Source organism: Rhincodon typus, chromosome 3, assembly GCF_021869965.1.
Source record: "Rhincodon typus isolate 14 chromosome 3, sRhiTyp1.1, whole genome shotgun sequence".
Classification (NCBI taxonomy): domain Eukaryota; kingdom Metazoa; phylum Chordata; class Chondrichthyes; order Orectolobiformes; family Rhincodontidae; genus Rhincodon; species Rhincodon typus.
Genome location: NC_063334.1, coordinates 78668781 through 78690936, shown reverse-complemented (window position 1 = coordinate 78690936; position 22156 = coordinate 78668781). Strand labels below are relative to the sequence as shown.

At 40.1% G+C, this 22156-nt stretch overlaps 1 protein-coding gene across 2 annotated transcripts in view; it reads right to left on the bottom strand.

The window, feature by feature from the left end:
- Positions 1–629: 629 nt before the first annotated feature.
- The window catches only part of st8sia4 (ST8 alpha-N-acetyl-neuraminide alpha-2,8-sialyltransferase 4), a 67920-nt gene continuing 46393 nt past the window's right edge, over positions 630–22156 (bottom strand). Inside the window, exon 5 of one of the 2 annotated variants that reach the window (XM_020529274.2) lies at positions 630–4909. In XM_020529274.2, coding sequence (XP_020384863.1) covers positions 4633–4909 — 277 coding nt within the window. In that variant the 3' untranslated portion in view covers positions 630–4632. The remainder of the gene's footprint in view (positions 4910–22156) is intronic. The other variant, XM_048595336.1, reaches the window with a different exon arrangement.

The following is a 22156-nucleotide window of genomic DNA, read 5'->3' as shown; positions in this document are numbered from 1 at the left end:
GCCACATAGCACACATGTATCAGTGTCAGCAAAGGCAGTCTGTAATGCAGACAGGCGCGAACAGCACAGGTTCAATTCCTGGAACAGTTGAAGTTAACATGAAGGTCCCACCTTCTAAACCTCACCCCTTGCTTGTGGCATGATAATCCTCATGTTAAACTACCAGCAGTTGTCTCTCCCTAATGAGAGTGGGACTACAGTGACTTTGCCTTTGCTTTCAATATGTATATGAATTTTAGATGAGGGCATATTTAGATTTATATCTGATATGCCCTTATCTAAAGTTCATATTCTATCTAGATTTATATCTGACAGATTTGTGGAGGGTCCTGTCAATGCTATATATAAAACACAAATAAAAACCATTCAGAAGACATACTGGACAAACAGCATCCTGAACATGAAACAGTTTTCCAAAAAGAAGTGAATAGAGGTAAAAATCACTTTTCTCATGTATGAAACTGGGGATTTGTAGATTTGTTGCCCACAAAGAAAGACTAACCCACCAGAACATGTAATGACCGGCCAATCCATAAGTATTCATTTTCCATCCATAACCAGTGAAAATCAATCCCAACAATGCTAGAAGGGAGACAGGAAATTAGAATAAAAATGCTGAGCATTTGAGATGTTTGAAAGTAAACCTTATTAAAACCTTTATTTACTTTCACGCAGAATTGTAACAAAATGTAATAAAGCTTCCAGGACTCATAAATAAAACATATATAAAACAGGACATTAACCTGCAAGGATAAAGGATTTTTCACAGTTGGGTGTCATGACACACACATTTTGTTTGTTTACAGCTCAAGATGATTTCAAAGCAATGCACTTTTCTTGAGGAAGGCAGCAGACATCTGTCGAACAAGCTTTGTTTTTCCTTTTAGCTGGATTAAGCAAAATATTTTTCTTTATATTTCCAAGTAAGATAAATCCTGCTGTGTGGATAACTGCAATAATCAGTGTGCTACTAAACCACAAATTTAGTCACTTTTATAATACAGGTCACAGCTGACTATTTTTCCTTTTGACTCACTTCTGATTTCTCCAAACAATCCCCAGGTCCAGCTGATTAAGGTGGAAGTGAAGAGTTCCTGACAAAAGAATTTGGAGATAACTGAATATAAGTTTCTGCAGGTAGAACATTTTGTATAGCAGCTTGTTTTGCCTACAGACAATTGGATTTCTTCTAACTGATTCTTACTTGGAAATCTCTGATACCACCAGGGTATGAGACTGCTCCCAACCATTACCTCAGTCAGGATTTGAAAGGAACAAGTGAAGGCATTCTTAATAAGTATACGCTGTATAAATTATAATGAATAGCCAACAGTACCACAAAAAAAACCTCTGTCAGCATTTTCGGATGGAGATACTACAGCACATGTTAAACTATAATCTCTTGTTTTTTGGAATAAAGTCTACCCTTAGTATCACAACTGTATTCTCTTCACTCTACTTCAGACAATGGAGCATCACTGTAAATCCACCCTCGCCCCACCACGACATAGCTATATGTAAATGCTTTACACTCCTGCATAACTGTTTCTGTGACATTAGCACCACGTACGTACAAACTTTCCTGTTTGACCTCAGCCACAGCAATGAAATGCCATGTAAGTGCACATTTCACTTTATTACAAATCATCCATTTTTCTTAATACAGTGGCTCGCATGGAAGCTTACATCTGTCTCTTATCTATTATCCTGCTTAACCTAGATACTGGGAGTCAGGGTCATTGAAAGTGATTGCCTACACATGCTGTACAGGAGACTCATATCACTGATGGCCTTCATGCCAGTTTGTGCCTTGGCTATGCCTCCTATTGTCCATTGCTGTATAATTTTACATAGAATCAACTGGAGAACTGCTACGTGCTGCTGTCCTAAAGAATGGCATTACCTTGCAGCTTTGATTCCCAGTTGACTTGTTTTTCATTTGATTCCTCATCATCTTCCTCTTCTATTGGCTGTGTCCACCTTCACTGGTGGATCTGCAGGGGAGGTGGGCAGAAGCTAAAAATACTTTAGTGCCACACACTCAGAATGAAGAATTTGGAGAAGGTGGTGCAAGGTGACACCATGACTGTAGAGCAGCTGCTCAGTCAGTATACTCGAGTGGCTAAAATGCCACCATGCTGAACACTTTCCATGGAAAGACCTCCATGATTATGTCTTGGACAGCCAGTAATATTTATGATCAGAGAAGTCCCATGTCCTCAGTGCTGTGCTGTAGACAGCAAGTCCTTCAATTGAAGATTGTGCACCATGTGGCAGAGGATGGGGAAGTGACAAATTTGAAGGTATGAGGCTATTAAATTTGAGGAAGGGGTTTGAACTTTTTACATGAAATTGCTATGAGAGGAACTGGATCACACAGCACTGTGAAGGTTCATTGAACAAGTCCATTTTAAGAAGGCTAGGAGTCTTGTTATTTTATTCATTCACAGGATGAGGGCATCACTGGCCAGGCAGCATTTATTGCCCATCCCTAATTGCCCAAAGGGCAGTTAAGAGCGAACTACATTGCTGTGGGTCTGGAGTCACATGTAGGCCAGACCAGGTAAAGAGGGAAGTTTCCTTCCCTAAAGGACATTAGTAAACCAAACAGGTTTTTGCAACAATCTACAATGGTCATCATTAGACTGTTAATTCCAGATATTTACTGAATTCAAATTTCACCATCTGCCGCAGCGAGATTCGAACCCGGGTCTCCAGAACATTGTATGGGTTAATACCACTAGGCCAATTGGTCATCCCCAATTGGTCTGCTGGTGCCCACAGTGGGCAAGAGGAGAGATGTTTGAAATAGGCTATATTACTTAATCAGTTCAGGCTGTGGCATTTTTATGGCACTCCTCTCTAGTCTAGGGTTGGAAAAACTAAAACAATGTTGGAGCTGCTTCTCATCAGGGGCCTGTCCACGTTGCTTTCAATAACCATCAAGAATGGCTGAAAACTCTGACTAAAAGTGTACATTCCTTGTCTCTAGTTTGGTTCCGTACCCTGCCGCTTTCTGGGTACTCATCAGGTATGATTTAAAAAATTGTTAAGACAGGTAGTGAAATTATTTGTGAGTGAGTGAGCACTGCTCCTCACTTTTCTTTTTGTCAACCAGTCTGTTAGAAATTGTTTTTAAAGGCTGTGTGTAGGTTTGCGGGCTATTCACTTGCTTGCAACTGTTTTATGCAATTTTCATACCAGCACTTACACCGATGGAAATGCAAATGAGGAGACCCAGAAAACCTGTGTGTAACTGCCTCGATAAGTTTCCAGTGTACATAAATTTTTAAAGTTGTAACAGCAGAGTAGCTCAAGCAATTTCCAAGTTACTCAAAGACTGTGGTTCTATTCCAATATTTGCAGCAAACAATCTGTAGAAATAAATTTAAACATAGCAAGGTTCCAAGTCTGAGAAAATCCTAAATTATTTTTACCAATTCCCAGTGTTTTTGGCAGATCTTCACTGCAACCACACAGTTTAGTGTAGCAAGAGGCCTACCTCAACACTAGCAACTGGGATCAAGCTCTGGAGACCTGCAATCCTCCTAGGTGAGTTTTAAAGAATTGCATAAACAAATAATTTAAAAGTAAGCAGAAACTTTACAATGCTACCACAGAATATACAATTTTTTCCAAATACATTACATAATATTTACAGAAAGGAGAAATGGTGCTGATGGTAGTTCTGTGGTTAATAAGGAAACGCATCATTAGTAGGGTATTTCCAATACTCACAGCATGATTCAGAAGGCTTGGCAGAGGAATTGGTTCATGAGTAAACTTTTGATATGTACCAATTTGATTGAAATCAAACAATTCCTCATGCTTTAAGGATCTGGTAATCTGTGCTTCTGTTTAAATAAGACTTGTGCTTTTTATTCCGTTCACTTCTTTATCTCCTGTTTCTTCCTCCTGAAACCATGTAGTAATTGCACAAGACACTTTACCCTAGTAATTCCCAAAATGTTAGTCTTTACAAGTAACTTCTTACAGGATCAGTGTATAAAGATCTTTGGTACCAGCAGAAAGGGCACCTTTAACTTTTTACAGTTCACATTCAGCACACTACATTAGACAACTGCTTTACATTCATTGAGCTATAAAACTACGAACGACACCGAACTGGGGTGTTAACAGACCTTCAGTCCTCTCATGACTCTTATAACTGATATAACCCTTGGCTGATTCACATAAGTAGAAAGAATGTTGTGGCTTGAGACTGTAACTCAGATGTATAACACTTTGAAAGCACTTTGGCATTGATTGCTTACTGAGACAGCTGCTCAAGACAAATACTGACCTCTAGTTAACACTGAGCCTGATTATTTCTCAGGTCTTCTAAGGCTACAACAAATGCAGAGCCCTACTTCTGATGACAGTGATCACAGGCCTGAACCATTCTGTCAATCAATATTCAATCATTGTTAACACATCACTGCTTGATCTTTGCTCCTCACAGTGCGATTATATTTATTATTTCTTCACAACAATCTGAGGCTGTAAACGCAGCTGGGCGAATGGGCACTTTACAGCATTGCTGTAATTTTTACTGAGGCGTTATCTTTTCACATAAAATCTATAGTGTGCAAATATTGCACTAGCTCTGGTTTTTAGCTGTGACTTCTAGGGTTACACACATTTCCCCGTTGTTAGCTTCAGAGCTCCTTTGTCATGTAAAGATTTTAATGTTTTGAATTCCAGTGGCATCCGATGTGGCCCAGCATTAGAAAAATATCTATACTTTAGGTTGTCATAGTAGTGGTATTTAACTGGTACTCCTTTTGAATCTTTAGGGAAGGGCCAGTATCCATAAAGGTGAATTTCATCACAGAATCGAGTTGCAAGTGTGTACATCAGTAAGCCAGTGCTTGGTCGCTTGATGTAAATCTTGTTTGTCAGCCAGTATCTGTATGAAAAACATATAGAGATATTGATAAGTTAGAGTAAATTCCTTTGTATTACATTTCAAAAATGGCCAGGAACACTCCTAACATAGCCTCAGCACCATATAAAAGTGATGTGCTTAAACTTCATCTACCCAAATGCACTAACCACTAAGCTATATGGCCATAAGCAAATGTCACTACACATTGACTACATATACATAGGTATACATTTAAATCCTTGGATAGATTTTGAGAGGTTTATCAGTGTATTGACTGGGAGGTTGTTGCTCCAGGCCATATTTTGAGGCCGTTAGACCATAAGCCTATATAATACAGGTGGGGAGGCACTGGCCTAGTGGTATTACCACTGGACTATTAAAGCACAGCCCCAGATAATGTCCTGGGTCTTGGGCTCGAATCCAGTAATGGCAGATGGTGGAATGTGAATTCAATAAATATCTGGAATTAAGAATCTAATGATGACTGTGAATCTATTGTCAGGAAAACCCATCTGGTTCCCTAATGTTCTTTAGGGAAGGAAGCTACCATCTTTACCTGGTCTGGCCTACATGTGACTCCAGATGCACAGCAACGTGGTTGACTCTTAACTGCCCTCTGGGCAATTAGGGGTGGGCAATAAATGCTGTCTAGTCAGCAACGCCCTCATCGCATGAATGAACAAATAAAGGATATAGGAGCAGAATTAGGCCATTCAGCCCTTTAAGGCTGCTGCAACATTCAATCATGGCTTGTATGTTTTTCAAACCAATGGTCCTGCCTTCTCCACATAACCTTAGATCCCCTTACCAAACAAGAAATTATCGAACTCTGTCTTAAATACATTCAACGACTTGGCCTCCACTGCCCTCTGCAGCAATGAGTTCTACAGATTAACCACCCTCTGGCTGAAGAAATTCCCCCTATCTCAGTTCTAAAGGGTCACCCTTCATTCTAAAGCTGTTCCTCGGGTCCTAGCCTCTCCTACTAGCGGAAACATCTTCTCCATGTACACTCTATCCAAGTCCTGTCTCAATGAATGTGGCAACCAAGCTGCAGATACTAAATGGGTGCTCCACAATAGTTCTTTTGTTCTCAGTCACAGACATTTCGACTGGTTAGGTTACAAGTTTCAGGTGCAGATAGAGAGGTCCTGGAAGGGGAGTGAGGTTGGCAGGTGAACCCAATCCTGGCCAACAGCAGTGTGACTCCCAGATCCCAAGGGCTGCTCCTGCTTCTCCAGGTCCACAAAAGGTATTTTAACCTTACATTTTAAGGGTCTCATTAGCTGGACTGTTAGCTGGTACTGGAAAGACAGCCATCAATGAGAAGCTTCAACATGCAGTCCCCTGAATCCACTAACACTTCCCAAACCCTCTTCTTGGGGTTGTACACAAACTATGTGTGGTAGCTTTTACTTATTGTCACAGTATTCTCCAGAGGAAACTGTGGCAAAACGTCTAGGGATGAACCCCTTCAAAATCTGGTCAAATTGGATTTGATACGAAGGTAAACCAAGTTTAGCTGATCAACAAAGACTATTGGGTTTTGAGGTGTGGGATGGCTTTACATATAATTCAGTCCATTAACTTTTAATTTAGTGTAATAGTGAACTACCTGCAGAGATCTGTTATTTACACAGTTGAGGTTCACGTTATTTCAGTGAGTGCTCGATGTTTTCTATTTTATTTAACTGTGGTAATGGCATTAGTGATAATCTAATTTTCTTATCTGTAGATGGACAGGGCTCAATACCAGTAATCTGGTTTCAAGCATCTTTACCATCTTATTGTGTTGAGGTTTGCAGGATTCTAACATTCACCGAAAATGTTTTTTTCAGACTTAGTAATGATGCTCCACAAGAAATGAATGTACTAATTATGTCACAGAACCTTAATCCCGATAGAATGCCTTATTCACAATATATATACATAGATTAATATCACATTATAAGAACAATTTAATTTGAACCAAACAAATCCATTATTTACTAATTAGAAAGATAGTAATTAAACCATTAAATCTCAGCATTTAGATACATGATCATAATAAAGGATAAGAATTACTGAAGAGAATTAAAGACGATTACAATTATACTGCCAGATTTCAGAAAATTAAATGTTAATGTTGGGAGAAGAAATCACAAAGGATTAATTGGAAAACTACATTAATGTAATTGAAGAGGAATTGCTTTTAGAAGGGAATGAGGAAAGGCGCAATTAAAATGCACACCACTGAGAAACAAAAGAATAAAGGCTTGAATTTACAAAACTCGGTAACTGGTACAAAGTCTGTAATGGTCTAAGGCTACATCCGACCTATGCCCACAGCTCAATCTTACAAAATATTTAGAATATTGAACATGGTTTAAAAATGTGTTGATCAAACTATGTTACCATATCCAGAAAACACTTCCCAAACTTTTTAGCAGAAAAGATTTACAAGTGTGTTGCCAGGAATGGAGGGATGAGTTATAAGGAAAGGCTGGATAAGCTGGGACTTTTTCACTGGAACGTAGGAGGTTGAGGGGTGACCTTACAGAAGTTTACAAAATTGTGAGGTGCATAGATAAGGTCTTTTCCCTAGGCAGGGGAGTTCAAAACTAGACAGCATAATTTTAAGGTGAGAGGAGAAAGATTTAAAAGGGACCTGATGGGCAACATTTTCACACAGAGGGCAGTTCGTATCTGGGATGAGCAGCCAGAGGAAGCAGTAGATGCAGACACTGTTACAACATTTAAAAGACATTCAGACAGATACACGAATATGAAAGGGTTAGAGGCTTATGAGCCAAACTCAGGCAAATGGGACTAGTGTCGTTTGGAAAACGTGGTCAGCATGGACAAGTTGGATTTCTGGGCTGTTTGACTCCATGACTAAGACACAGCAGATGAACAAAAAGGCCAAGAGAAGCGATCATGTACTTCAGTTATGGAGATGTGTCTAGTAATTGTTCAAATCTGCAATCTCACTCCAATCTGTGCGGTGTCCTCTAACCTCTACAATATGCCATTAATTAAAAACCCGTATGATCATGCAACACAACCAATGTGGTTCAATTACGGACACCTGGCACCTACTTCAAACAAATTTGAAATGTTTACAAATAACTAAACCAATCTGAAGAAAAAGCAGTATTTTTAAAAATGCTGATAGGTTGTTGCCAGTGTTGGGGGCTGTTGGTTTAGCTCAGTTAGCTGGACAGCTGGTTTGCAATGCAGACTGACACCAGCAGCTTGGATTCGATTCCTGCACATGCTGTGATTACCATGAAGGGATTCTCCTCTTCAGCTTCTCCCTCTTGCCTGACACATGATGACCCTCTGGTTAAACCACCACCAATCATCTCACTCCAATGACAGAGCAGACCATAGTGACTTTACCTTAAGAACAGGGACAAGACACTCTGCATCCAAAAGGATAAAAGCCCAATGTGTTTTGCAATTCCAAGAATGGTCATGAGAAAAAATAGCCTGTGGTTCCACTGGGCTTCAAACAGATCCATTAGAAAGGAGCAGCAGGCTGGTGAAATAGTTAAAGGAAAAGCAGTTTCTGGTGGTCACCACTTCCTGCTGGAACACCCCACTCTTATGGCCTACACATCAATATGAAAGTTACCAAAAATAACATTGTAAAGGGCCTTTTCTTGACAGGAACAGGTTGGTTTCTTAACTTTCTCTCATTCTGTGAGTACAGCACCAATTATTCAAATCTCTCATTAGAATCATATTCTATCTCTTTATCATTCAAGTGACCCTACTTTGAATTGATTTCTTGGACTCAGTATCCCTTCTGTAATGGGGTGTCCACTACTGCACAAAATACTCTGTTGGGACTGAATGAGAACGTCAATGAAAAACTGCCCAGAGTACCATCTGATTTACACTCCCTGGTTTTGCGAAACGTTGAAAATCAACACGATTCCAAATCTGTTGCTCAGATTCATCATTGTCTCTTTTTGTTTGCTCAAAGCCTTTCTTCAAAGTTGCATATTTTCATATTTGTCTACATCTGCAATTTTCCTTTTAAAGATCCATATTCAATCAGTGTTAAGTTGCTTTATTCCCCTAGTCAATTGAGAATGTTATTATTAAGACTATATTTCACACTTTTCCTGCTCACTTAACCTCCCTACTTTTGTATTCAATTCTCTTCACAATAAATATAACGTCCAATAGATTTCTTAATTAATTGCTGTACCTGCATATTAGCCTTTTATGATTCATGCTATGGGACACCCGGGTCATTCTGTATCTCAGTGCTCTGAAATCTTTCACCATTTATATAATATACTTTCTTTTTATTCTTGCAGCCCTCCTTTCACCTCTTTCACCCATCTATATGGGAACTGGCACCTCTGAAGGTCAGTCTGCCAATCTCTCCATGCTGGGGGCTTCCTATGGACTTTGCAAGACTGCTCACTGTCCTTAATTAGATGGTGACTGTGATTACTGACTACTAATTGGCCTACACGTCGAAAATCATGTCTGGCATCATGTGCCATTGTAATGGGTGGGTGGAACCCTGAAATGCAACTGTCATGGGGATCGACCCAAGAAAAATATTCAATCCATCGTGTCTGCCATTTTGTACATTAACATTTCTGCACACACTTCCAATGTGAGCTTGCACTGGAAATGATTGTAATTAAAGAGGTATTTTGGTACTACATAATGTATAGGACCAGTACAATAGGTCAGGCAACTGTGTGTCTCCTAACCAATCAAATTGAATAATTACTAATTAACCACAAAGAGTTTCATCCAAGAACAGTAAATTAAAACATTTAATTCAATGTGAAATGTTGCTGTCTGGTACGCTTTAATAATGAGGAGCATTATTAGCGTTATTTGTTACATTTATCATGAATCACAGCTCATTATCTTTTGGGGGAAGAAAGTAAATTGCCAACTGAATCCCATTAATATTTTACTTTTATTTCCAGTGGATAGATGGATATTGTGCACGTAAATACACAAGCCAAAAGAAAGCTAAATCTTCATCAAAGTCTCCACTAATAGAGTTTCCATTTCAGCTTTGTGGAAGCAGTTTTATTCGTTCAATTCCATCTGAATACTCAATAAATAGGATTTTCCCACAAGCTTTAGGAGTCTTGACATCAGCAAGAAAGAACAGCAACATCTTTTGTTGTCTCTAAACTCACCGTTTAGTTAAGGATGGAGAGTCACCCCAAACAGAGGACCAGCGGCTATATCGGATTGTGGTAGACAATACCGAGGCAGCTAGGGAGAATGCAAATGTGTTTCAAAATGAAGGCACCTCCATTGAGGTGATAATTGATACATTTTGTAGAGGGGCCAAGGACTCAGGTTCCACTGATGGAAAGAGAATCCCTCTCTGACAGCAGCAATTGGAGGGTGTGCAGCCTTTGCTGCTGGTGACTCTATCTTTGGAAGAGGAAGAGTAGAATTTTCCCATCCCTGAGCATTTTTCGCTGTGACGTGAGCAATAATGAGAAAGATATGAAAATTTGGAGAGGATGAAAGAAAATAAGAATCTCAACGTGGAGAATTTTTTTAGTAATGTTCTCCACAAGCCTTCAAGATCCCATCATTAAGCAGTGACTACCTTATTTACATGCATCTGTCTCTCATTAAAGCCTCAACTTGTCTTATTTTTACACCCTTTCCAATTATCTTTTCCTTCCCCTAGAAATTAGACACACAAATTCCTGACATTCAAGTCAGAGCAGTATTTGGCAGCTGTAGTTTACCAAGTCCTTGTCATGGTCATCATCAAACTGCTTCTTCACAACAATATGTCTCTATGGTCCATGACTACCTTCACCCTCAACCCTTCGTCCATACGAATCAGTATCAACAAACCACCAGTCTGAGCACATCATCATGACAGCTCACAGGCCAAGTCATGCACCACTTCAGTCCTTTAACAATCTACTTTGGAACTCAGGGACACTGATAACTTCTATGCTTCTGTCAGGTCACAGTCCATGCAGGGACACACAAGCATCTCATATATCGGACTAGTACTTATCTCATGGCTCTTAACTTGATTTCTAAGTGCATAGAGTCCTTAATTCTCAGTTACAGGCTGCCAGCCACTGTGGCTTGCTTTGTAGAGCAGAGAGACAGGCAGCTCACTTGTCAAAATGGCAACACTGAACAGTGAAGTGGTTAGATATGTCATTCCATGGCACCATATTGTGTCAATGTTACACCTACAGCAAATGCCAGCAGCTTTTGTGCCAAAAAAAAGCTAAATGCAAAAGGCCACATATGAAAATCAAAGAGAAGCCATCCTTAGTAGAGTGAAGGAGGACCACAGTCAACCACGTGGTACTGCTGCAATCAGTTACTGGGCTTGACTGATTCCAGGTTAGAAAGTTAGCCATGGGCAGTCAGGTGCTTGGTCCAATCAGAGCCCAGGGACATGTGTACTTGCATTCCAGGAACTGGGCCCCTGTTGGACCTGCGGGTCAAGTGCAACCAGTCCTGGGATTGTGGTTATAATAGTCGAGGTGCTGTGGATGGGCCAATTTTTGCTGTGATGAGAAAAAGGGCAGGATTGAATGTGATGGAAGTGAGTGGAAGAGCAGTTCGTGATGGTGCAGGAGCAGGAGAGGTGATGAGGTGTTCCTAGTGAGTGAGTAGGAAGCACAGAGGCGAGAAAGGCCAGCAGCTTAGGAGGATGAGGTGTTTGAGAGTTATTGAGTGGGCACAATGCATGTGATAATGAGCTTTATGTTCACTCGCTTTGGTGAGAGTTGTGTGGAATGGCAGAGTCAGAATGAGCATTGGTCCTCTGAGTGTGAGGCAACAGAGTGCAGGTGGTTGCACCTTCCCTCCCAGAATAAAGAACATCATTGAACTCCCTCCTGACCCACTGGGCATCCTGCATGATGCAGGACACAGCACTGGCCCGGACTGTAATTGGAGTACAGGTTTGATATGGTGACATGATCTCCTGTGGTTTTCTGCAGGAATTCGGACTGCCTTTCTCTTCACCACCTCATCCCCCAACACCTTCAAATCTCTGTCCGTGAGGCAGCAAACAACCTGTCCTTTCCTGAACCTCCTCCCCAGGACTAAGAAATTACTACCCACTATTTCTGAGGGAAGTGGTATTTGTAATGCTCACCTTTATGGTCAAGTGAACACAGTAACAAATTAAACAGTTCTAAGGACAATTTAAAAATGGATTCTTTGAGCAAAAAGGTAAAAGCCTGTGTTGGATCGATCAAAACTGGTCTTTACTGTCTGCCTAGCAACCTGTCAGTAAGACTACTGGAGTCTCACTGGTGCAACAATTAACAGTGTAATGATTCAATGGGCATTTTGCTGATTTTGGATTTTAATGGCCTTAATAGAACATGAAAGGAAATATATCTTTTTCTAAATCTGCCGCTCACCTTACATTATAGACAATGACATAGTACAATCAATGTTTAGTCTGCCCAGGATGTTGTTGATCAAATCACCACTTAACACTAAATGAACTTGAGTTACTGCGTGCAATCATTTTGTATCTGTCTGCATCAACCCTCTAACAACCCTGAGCTCATATTGATTCGCAGTTACAGAAGGATGGAATTATCAGTCTACACTAACATCCTGCCACAACTGCTAGCATTAGTCTGAAGCACTTTAAAATGTTATCTATAGTTGATAAAGACTATTTTAGTACCTCTTAAGAATTCCAAAATTACCGCACTTGATCTCTACATTCCGTGGAAATGGAAACTATTACTGACAGATGAAAGAGAGGTTTGATTGTGTTTCATTCTGAATGAATAAACAGAAGATCTGTATTGATCCACCATGAGATCAGACAGAGTTGAAAGTTTAACATGTCCCGAGCACCATTAAGGCAAAAGATTTCTCTGCTTGTTTACTTATGGTTTAATTTAACTTTAGAAATGAATTCTGTTCAGCAATAATTGCAGTTCTTGTTGCTTTGGACTTGTACAAATTTCTGTACTTATAATGGAGTTGTTTTCACATTACAATTTGTATCCTGTAAGAAAAATAACAAATTCTGGAAACTCAACAAAAAGAAAGAATACATGAAAGCTCCATCAACACCTGGAATAATAGATAAACTGCTGTCATTATGGCTGCACCACCATTTTGCACACTCTCAACTTCAATTCTAACAAAGCTCTTTCTTGTGACTGCAAGCCGATCAGCCCAGACTGCTGCTGCCCACACAGAAATGGTGCAGTCCAGAATCAGGTCTTCAAGGCGCAGAGCTGCTAAAGGTCGTCCTGTAAAGCCATTGACAGTCTGCCCCACTAAAGGTTACTGGTCTTCCAACAAGCCAAGTTGCAATCACTGGGACAACGCTGTATAGGATCACAAGAACAAAGCCATAGGCATAAAGGGTATGGACAAGGGTGATTAGGTGACTTCTGTATGCAATGCTGGATGGCTTGAATGATAAAACTGCTTTGGAACTTTTTTTAATAGTGCATTTTGTGCCCAAGAGGATGCAGTAATAAAGGTAAGAACTGATGTAAATTATTGTTGAATGGGTATTAAAGTAGCATTCATCAGCGCTGCAGTCAGATGAGTCGAGCACAGATAGTTCAGCTGGAAAGCAATCTTTGCCCTTACTCCTGCTTCTTAGCAGTTTACCATTGGCTACAAGGTCATGAGCCATTCTTGATACAATGTGGACCTGGGGCCTGAAGGGTTCCTCTAGAGTAATCCAAGCATTAGAACTATTGCTTAAGTATACATTGGTCTGCTCAATGACACTTCATGTAGCATGGTCTTGAGATAAACATATTACTGCCCACATGCATATTGGTTGCACTCCAAAATCAGTGGTCAGTCATGGTTGTCCACCCTCTGGTTTTTTATGGTCCCTCAAGTGCAGAAGGTAAAAGTAGACAGTAGCAGAATGAAGGTATCACGAATGCAGTCACAAACCTGCATATGTTTAGTATGGTTGGATCAAATGGATATAGATGCAATGGAACTATTTGCAGTTGTAGGACATCTCTGAAGTTGGCTTTATATACTCGCAAAACAGTTTATGTATCATCAATGGCAGCCAGCACCATGGGGAAGACCACTGTCATGTCAAAGCTGTGTCCATTCACTGTCAGCTTTTCCTTGGAAAATTACTGCAGTGTATTGAAAAGATTCAAGGCCAGGGTGAAACATTAACTCTGATTTCTCTCCACAGACCCTGCCAGCCCTGCTGAGCTTTTCCAGTAATTTCTGTTTTTGCTGCTGATATTTACAGCCACTGACAATGCCGCCCACCCTGCTTTGAGACCACATTTCCGCTTATAACAGGTGGCCTATTTTGGTAAACACCATCTAAGTCAAGCAAAGGCACAGCAGATACTGTTCCTTGTTTAGGTTAAGGTGTGAAATCATACCCTGAAGGCCCTAGGTGGATGTGATGTCCTGCTAACACTGCCCTCCCCCAAGCCCTCAAGTACCCCTCCTCTCTGAGTTGTTTCTCCGTCCCTCACTCTCCATGTCATTCTGCAGGGTAAGAAAGAAAGAAATTACAGCATCTGTGATTTATAGTAAGTAATTTGAGCAGAACCTTTGAAGACAGATCAATGCCTTCACCACATGTCGCACCATCTCCTGAAGACCTCATCAAATTTAATGAACAATACAAACTCCAGATTCTTTAAGTAACTCAGCAACAACCAGTAATCAATCAGTCTCCAGTTTAATCTCGACTTTAAAGTGACAACCAACTCTGTTGACCTCGAACCATTCAACTCTAGCCTGTCAGGTGTATGAGTTCAAAGCGAGCATAAAGAAAACCTGGATCGTCAAAAGACAATTTCATGAAAGGAATGCAGTAGTTCTAAGGAATTGTTTTATTTCACTTTATTCTTTGAATGGGATGTGGGAGTCACTGGCAAGGTCAGCAATTGTTATCCATCCCTAATTGCCCCAACACTGTGTGGCTTACTAGGGCATTTACAAGGGCAGTTAAAAGTCAACCACATTGCTGAGGGTCTGGAATCACATGTAGGCCAGACCAATTAAGAATAGCAGATTCCTTCCCTAAAGGAATTAATGAATCGGGTTAGATTTCACTGTTGGTGATCAGTATTGTGGTCACTATCTTAGAATTAGCTTTATTTTCCAGGTTTATTAATTGAATTTAAACTCTACAAGCTATCCTGGTGGGATTTGTACTCAAGTCTCCACAGCATTAGCCTGGGCATCTAGATAACTAATTCAGTGACACTGCCGCTACACCACCTTATCCCAATTAAAACAATAATTTGGAACAGTTGGAATAAAATCAAATGAAGCCGTAAAGGAATCAGTAAAGAACCAGGAAAGGGCCATTTTAAGATTAACGTCAGGAAATGCTTATGGATGCAGTAAGTTGAGTTGCAAAGCTGGGCTTAAGCTCCTTTCAGTAAAGGAAAATGAGTGGAGTTCTGATAGAAGGATACAAGATTAAGGCAAGTTTGGATAGGATAGACAAGGAAAAGTTGTTCTGATTAGCTGATGATGAAAGAGCTAACAGACACATTAAAGATTTTGGCCAAGAGGTGTGGGAGAATATGATGAAGAAGTGTTTTATGCATTGAGTGGTCATGACCTGGAACTCACAGCCCATGAGTTCATTGGAAGTGGAGACATGTCAATGATTTCAAATAACAATTGAAATTTGTTGGGCACTTGAAGAAAATAATCTTGCAGGGCTGTAAGGATTGAGTGGCTCTAACAACACTCAAGAAGCCTGACATTATCCAGGACAAAGCAGCTTGCTTGATTGGCATCACATCCCTCCAATACCAATGCTCAGTAGCAGCACTGTGTACTATCTAGAAGATACACTGCAGAAATTCACCAAAGCTCCTCAGACAGAACCTTCCAAACCCACAAACACTTCCATCTAGAAGGACAAGGGCAGCAGATACACTGAAATACCACCACCTCCAAGTTCTCCTCCAAGCCACTCACCATCCTGACTAGAAAATGTATTGCTGCTCATTCACTGTCACTGGGTTAAAATCCTGGAATTCCCTACCTAAGGCATAGTGGGTTTACCTACAGCATATGGACTGCAGCATTTCACCAACATCAACTGCGTCTGGACGACCATCAATGCGGTGAAAGATGCTCTTTGGTCTGCCCGCAACTTGCTGGTCTTCCAGTTGAAAGAACTAACCCCGACCGAGTGTTGCAGACTGGCGCACTCGAAGGTTCAGGACTACGTGTTGAGGGACACACTAAAGCTTGGGGCAGCCACCGCCAAGGCGCGGTGGGGAAAGACCACTGTGTAAGACCCCTCAGCCGTACCGTAACAGGGCCCTGTTCAGAAACTGGGCCCAGCTGGCGCCTCCTCCAACTGGTCAGGGGGCCAACTATGACTACAGGTAGAGATGACCGCCGGAGTTTTTCTTTTTCCTTTGTTTTTTCCCTTTAGTTGGTGCACGTACCCCCAGGGTAACCCAGGGCAGCTAGCATGACCGGGTAGGTGAAAATGTGTTTATTTTTTGTATTTTCTACGAATAAAGTTTTTTTTTAAATAAAAAAAAAATGGACTGCAGCATTTCAAGAAGGCAGCTCACTACCACCTTCTCAAGGGCAATTAGGGATGGGCAATAAATGCTGGTCCAGCTAGTGATGCCCATGTCCTATACATGTATGAAAAAAGAGCATGGGGCTGATTGCTCTATGGACAGCTGACACAAACTTGATGGGCCAAATGGTCTCCTGTGTGCTGTAAATGACTCTTCAACTCTATGGACAATGTTCTATAAACTTCCAAGAAAGAGTTGAGGAAGCAAAAGGCCTTTGAGTTTTTTTATAATCAGTTTAATATTAAATGAATGAGTTTTACTATCTTCCTGATTAATGAATTAATAAATATTCATCAGTAATTCTTGCAAGATTCTGCAGCCGTGCGTGCCTCCAACATGGTTTAATTTCATTTCCACTTATTTCTTTCCTGCTATTATACAGGGTTAACACTGCGATTGCTTTTTCATTCCAATCATGTGTTAGTATGCACAATACGACAATGCAATTGTCAGACTTCAGTGTGCATATGTTTCCCAGACACTGGAGAAGCTCTTCAAGAAGAATGCAATACTTTAAATGTGATTTCAAAGACATTTCAAACACTGCCCATGCACAGTTGTTCTGCCACTGCAATTATCTTCTGACTTTGCCTGAAGATATAAATATCAAAAATATGGAAAACAGGGCAATCATATTGCAAAACTCTCCCACTTGAATAGCTTATACTCCTATGAAAAGAAGCTCAGTTGATAAAAGCAAGCGGTAGCTGGTACTTAACACCAGGGTTTGCAGCAACCTGTTTTACATTAATATGTGTTTTCACCTTTTCAATGTTAAAAGTATGCATCAACCTTTCTACTCAAAACTGTAAACTCATTTGTTTGATTAAGTTCATTGATGCCTTTTGTCCCAGACAATATCTTTATTAATTTTAGTTTTAGTCACTGGCCACATTAATGATGAAACAAGTCTGCTTCTCAGAACTAAGGGCACTATGAATATGAAACAGTGTAACATGTGGCATCAGCAAAAGGAGACCCAGAAACACAAATATTAAACAGTTAATTGTGTTTTAAAGTCATTTTTATATTTATAAACAGATTTTCAAAAACTCTGATCAGAGGACTCAAAATTCCATGCCTGAAAAAAATTTATCATTTGCGTCATGAACACTAACATTAAATTTCATCTGTACAGCAGACAGCTATGTGGCATTACTTACATTACTTACTTATTCTTTTGGTGGGTTAATATTTTGCTTACTTCAAGATGTTTTACCTTCTGCACTAATAGCTGGGCCAGCAAATTTGAAATAACTTGCAATGTCACTAGATCTCACATGATATCAGGACAGTGAGATTGTGCCTCAGGTTAGCAGATTTATAATGCACTCTATACATAAAAGTTGTCTTAGATAGGGAATTGTAAAAAGCAAAATCAATATTAACTATCTGTCATTTTGGCATCCTTCCATCTTTGAGAGACGAAGCAGCAACCATTCATTTCAGATGGGGTGAGTTCTTATGGAGCACCTTTGCTGATGCCTAAAGAGGCCAATCTTTGACAGGCAGGATCTTCACGTATGAAGGTACCAGGCAGGTGTCATTGTGGATTGTTCCTTTCACTGTTGGTATCCATTGCCAAGCTGTTGTAGTCACTGGCTATAGTGTTGGTCCATGCGAGCCCAGAGAGAGTAGCAACTACTTCCTCTTGCATCAGCTAAAGATTCCAAAGTGTTACATAAGACCATAAGGTGTAGAAGCAAAATTAGGCCTTTCAGCTCAGTGGGTCTGCTCCACCATTCAATCATGGCTGAAACATTTCTCAGTATCATTACAAACATGACATATTTAATATCAAGCTTGCAGATATCCTTGAAGTGGACCAATGAACACCAACTGATTATCTGGCTCCATCTTTCTCAACAAACAGGAAGTCACTGGTTATGCAACTGTCTCATATCCTGCCTTGCAAAGAGCTTGAAGCAATCAAGTTGCCTCTGCGTGACTTTTGTGAACAAACTTTGGAGCTGTGCTTTCAAGAAAACTCACGACACAATGTTATAGTCCAACAGGTTTATTTTAAATCACAAACTTTCCACAAACTTTCGGAGTGCTGCTCCTTTGTCAGTTGGGCAGTGCATTGAAAGCTTGTGACTTTAAATATACCTGTTGGACTACAACCTAATGTCATGTGACTTCTGACCTTGTCCATCCCAGTCCAACACCGGCACCTCCACTTCAAGAAAACTGCCACATGTGTCAGGGTATACTGACAATACGCTGCAGAGAGTGAAGATGCAAGCTGTTAAGCTACCTATCTTGATACCTGTAAGTCATCCATGTTTCCGTACACGAGCCATATCTGAAAAGTTCTGAGAACACAGGCATTATAATCTATTAGTTTGATTCAAAGAGTCAGCTTGATACTATTCTGTGCAAGTTTTGTGAATTGGCCAAAGATGATAGCTGCTTTCCCAATACATGTATCAATTTCTGTGTCAAACAACAGAATGTCTGTAACGATGGAGCCAAGGCATCAGAATTTGCTAAATACTTCAACTGGAGTGTTATTTAGTGCAATCAGGAGTGGAGATGCAACAGTTGCCCTCAACCATATTCTTCTCGATGCTTATGGGGAGAACAGTTTATAGGAGAAGGAGAGATAATCCATGAGCCTTTGTAGTTGAGCTTCTATAGGGTGACTAGCACAGTATCATCAGTGTAGAGGAAGTCTCTGATCATGAGGTAATATGCTTTTGACTTTGTGTTCAAATTTGTTGTACAGCTTTTCAATTGAACTGGTACATATGTAGACTCTTTCCATATCTGCACAGGAGATAAAAAGGTCAGGAGCCTGAAGACCGTCACGCCCTGGTAATGACCTTCTACAACCTCTTCCGTCAGGCAGAAGGTACAGAAGCCTGAATACACGCACAAGCAGGTTCATGAGCAGCTTCTTTCTGGCTGTTATCAGACAGTTGAATGGACTCTAGCCTCAAATAATGTAACCTGCAATGTAATGTGTATGCCTCTCAGTCTTTTTGATCTGTACATCCTTTGCTTGCTATGATCTGCCTGTACCGCTCATAAACAAAGCTTTTCACTGTATCTCGGTACACGTGACAATAAAATCAATCAAATCAAAAAAGATGATGTCAAACTGAGTGCGAGTGAGAACACAGCCCTGTTTCACTCTATTCCTCACAATGGAACAATTGGAGATTCAGACATCAAATTGAACAGTGCAGTGCACTCGGTCATGAAAGGAGCATATGACACTGAGGGCCTTTACACTGGACAGCCATTTTTCACTAAATTGTTACAGAGTCCTGCTCTGCTAATGGTATTGAATGCCTTAGTATGACCTATGAAGGTAAGATAATGGGTTACACTCTATTCCTTAAACTTCTTTTGTGTTTGGCCTATGGAAAATATCTTGTCTACAATAGATCTGCCAGCATGGAAACTGCTCTGTTCTTCTGGATGCACTCTATCTGCAAGCAGGTGGAAAATCTATGGATCTAAGAAAGGCCTTTCCCATGGAGCTCAGGAGCAAAATGCCCTGTATTTGTTACAATCTCATCTGTTACCTTTATTTTGTACATGTGATGATTTTCACATCTCACATCTCTTGGGACACAGCCTACTGTTTAAAAAAAATGGTTAAAAATGTGCGGCAATAGATGGGATGTTCAATGCTTGAGTAATTTGGCTAGGATTTTGTTATAATCAGGTGTTTTGTGTTTGCTAAAATACATTTGAGATTCTCAGTACTTCCTCATAAATTGCATAGAATTACAAGTTGTTCGCAGGGAGGTGGAGTGGAAGGTAGGCACGTAGGACTTGGTTCCGTTGTCTTCAACTGCTCTGGCCTCTTCTCTACTCTCCCTAGCAACATTCATAATTAATAATTACTTTATTACAACTGACTTGATAATAAGCTTGAGATAGCTGAAAGACTGTACATGTTTATGTCTTGCATACATCATTGCAAGAATCCAAAATTTCGAAGAGAGCAACAATTTATGTTGCACAAGAGAAAGGTGCAGATGGATTGGCAAGTTGATTCTGATTAGTTGAAGCATTGTGATGGAGAATGCACCCAGGAATTATTGTCCCTAAGCATAATTTTAAATAATTGTTAGTGCAATTCTTAGCACACGTTGTTCAGTGAGTGCTGTTCAATCACAGAATCACATCTAATGTTAGATATTATGTTCTGAGTTTTCAAGGCTTGGGCTGGATGAGTATGGCTATCATTCTGCCTACTGTAAACAGCTGAGTGAATCAGCTGTTTGATATCATATGCCAGTCACTGGAAAGCAGAGCCTACACACTTGGCATCACAGCAGAACTGAAATTCATATACCACGTTACTGATTTGAGTGGTAAACCGATACCAGATATACGAGCAACACGTCCCAAGGACTGGTGGATCATATTAAATGACAGACATCCCGAAGTTGATTAACTCTTGGGGATAAGACAATGGGTCCTTATAAAGTTACAAAAGTTCAAATCTTTTGGGAGAACAAGCAACAGAAAAGAACCACAACACAATTGACTTCTTTGCCTAATGGAACAATGGCTCATTTGAAATTAACATAGCAGGCATGGAAAGTAAAATTTGATTGTGACGAATACAGGCTACAAAAGCCATTTTGTCCAGGTACCATGAGAGGAACATCTTGAAGCAATCGCAGTTTCTCGATATGGAGACGGATGAAGGCAACATGACTGCTATAGTGAACCAAATTATCGAGAACCATAAACGCCAGTATATGAAAGCATAACAAAGGAGCATTTGCTCACTCTCAGGACCTATTCCACTCACTCTACCTGTCGGAGCAGCCTCCAGCTATTCAACTAAAGTGACCATCAGAGTTACTGAATCCATCTTCATTTTTTTTCCAATACCTTCACTTTGGATAAAGAATCTTCAAGCCTACCAGGCTTACAATGATAGTACAGACCGGTCTTATGATCTTCACACATAATTTTTATGCTTATCATCTTTAAGTCCTTGTCTCTGTATTCTTGTTGATATCTTTATCATTGTGACTTGACTAGCTTACAGCAGCAGTTTTGCGATAATCTAACCAGTAATCCTGTTTCAGACAAAAGCTTTGCTGATGGTTACTTTAAGTTGAAACACTTGAAAATGAAAAAGGGATGACATGGGCTTCTACAAATTCTTAATTCATTTTGATATGATTGTGAAAATTGCGATCTCATATTCAGACTGTATCCATTACAAATTATCTAAACCTCAACTTTCACTAAAAGGTGGGATTTAATCTGTTGTGAAAAAAATCAACATTTTGAATTGCAAAGAATTTGGAAGATGACCAGAAGTAACAATTCAAACCGTTGGGAACCAAACCAGAAGTTACAACTGCAAACTTTGTTTATACAAACAATAAATTGAGATATTTATTTTGATGTCTTAAAGTTTACGTTTGGAGTTTTTAAATTGGCAGAAGTTATTATCCTCAGAAATGGAGCATTTAAAAGCGATTATTGTGTAGGTACTTAAAATATGCAGTAAGGCAAAGAGACATAAATTTCTAAGAATATTAGTTCAGCATTTTGATTTCAGTCTAGCTTAAATTGAATTGGAACCAGAACAGATTACATTAGCCCAAATAGAACTCAAAATAAACTGGAAATGGAGCTAGAATTTAAGGATCAGAGAGAAAAGGAACGAAGACAGGCTCAGAAAGAGATGGAAGAAAGACTATCCAGAGAGAAGGAGTTAGAGAGAGGCATA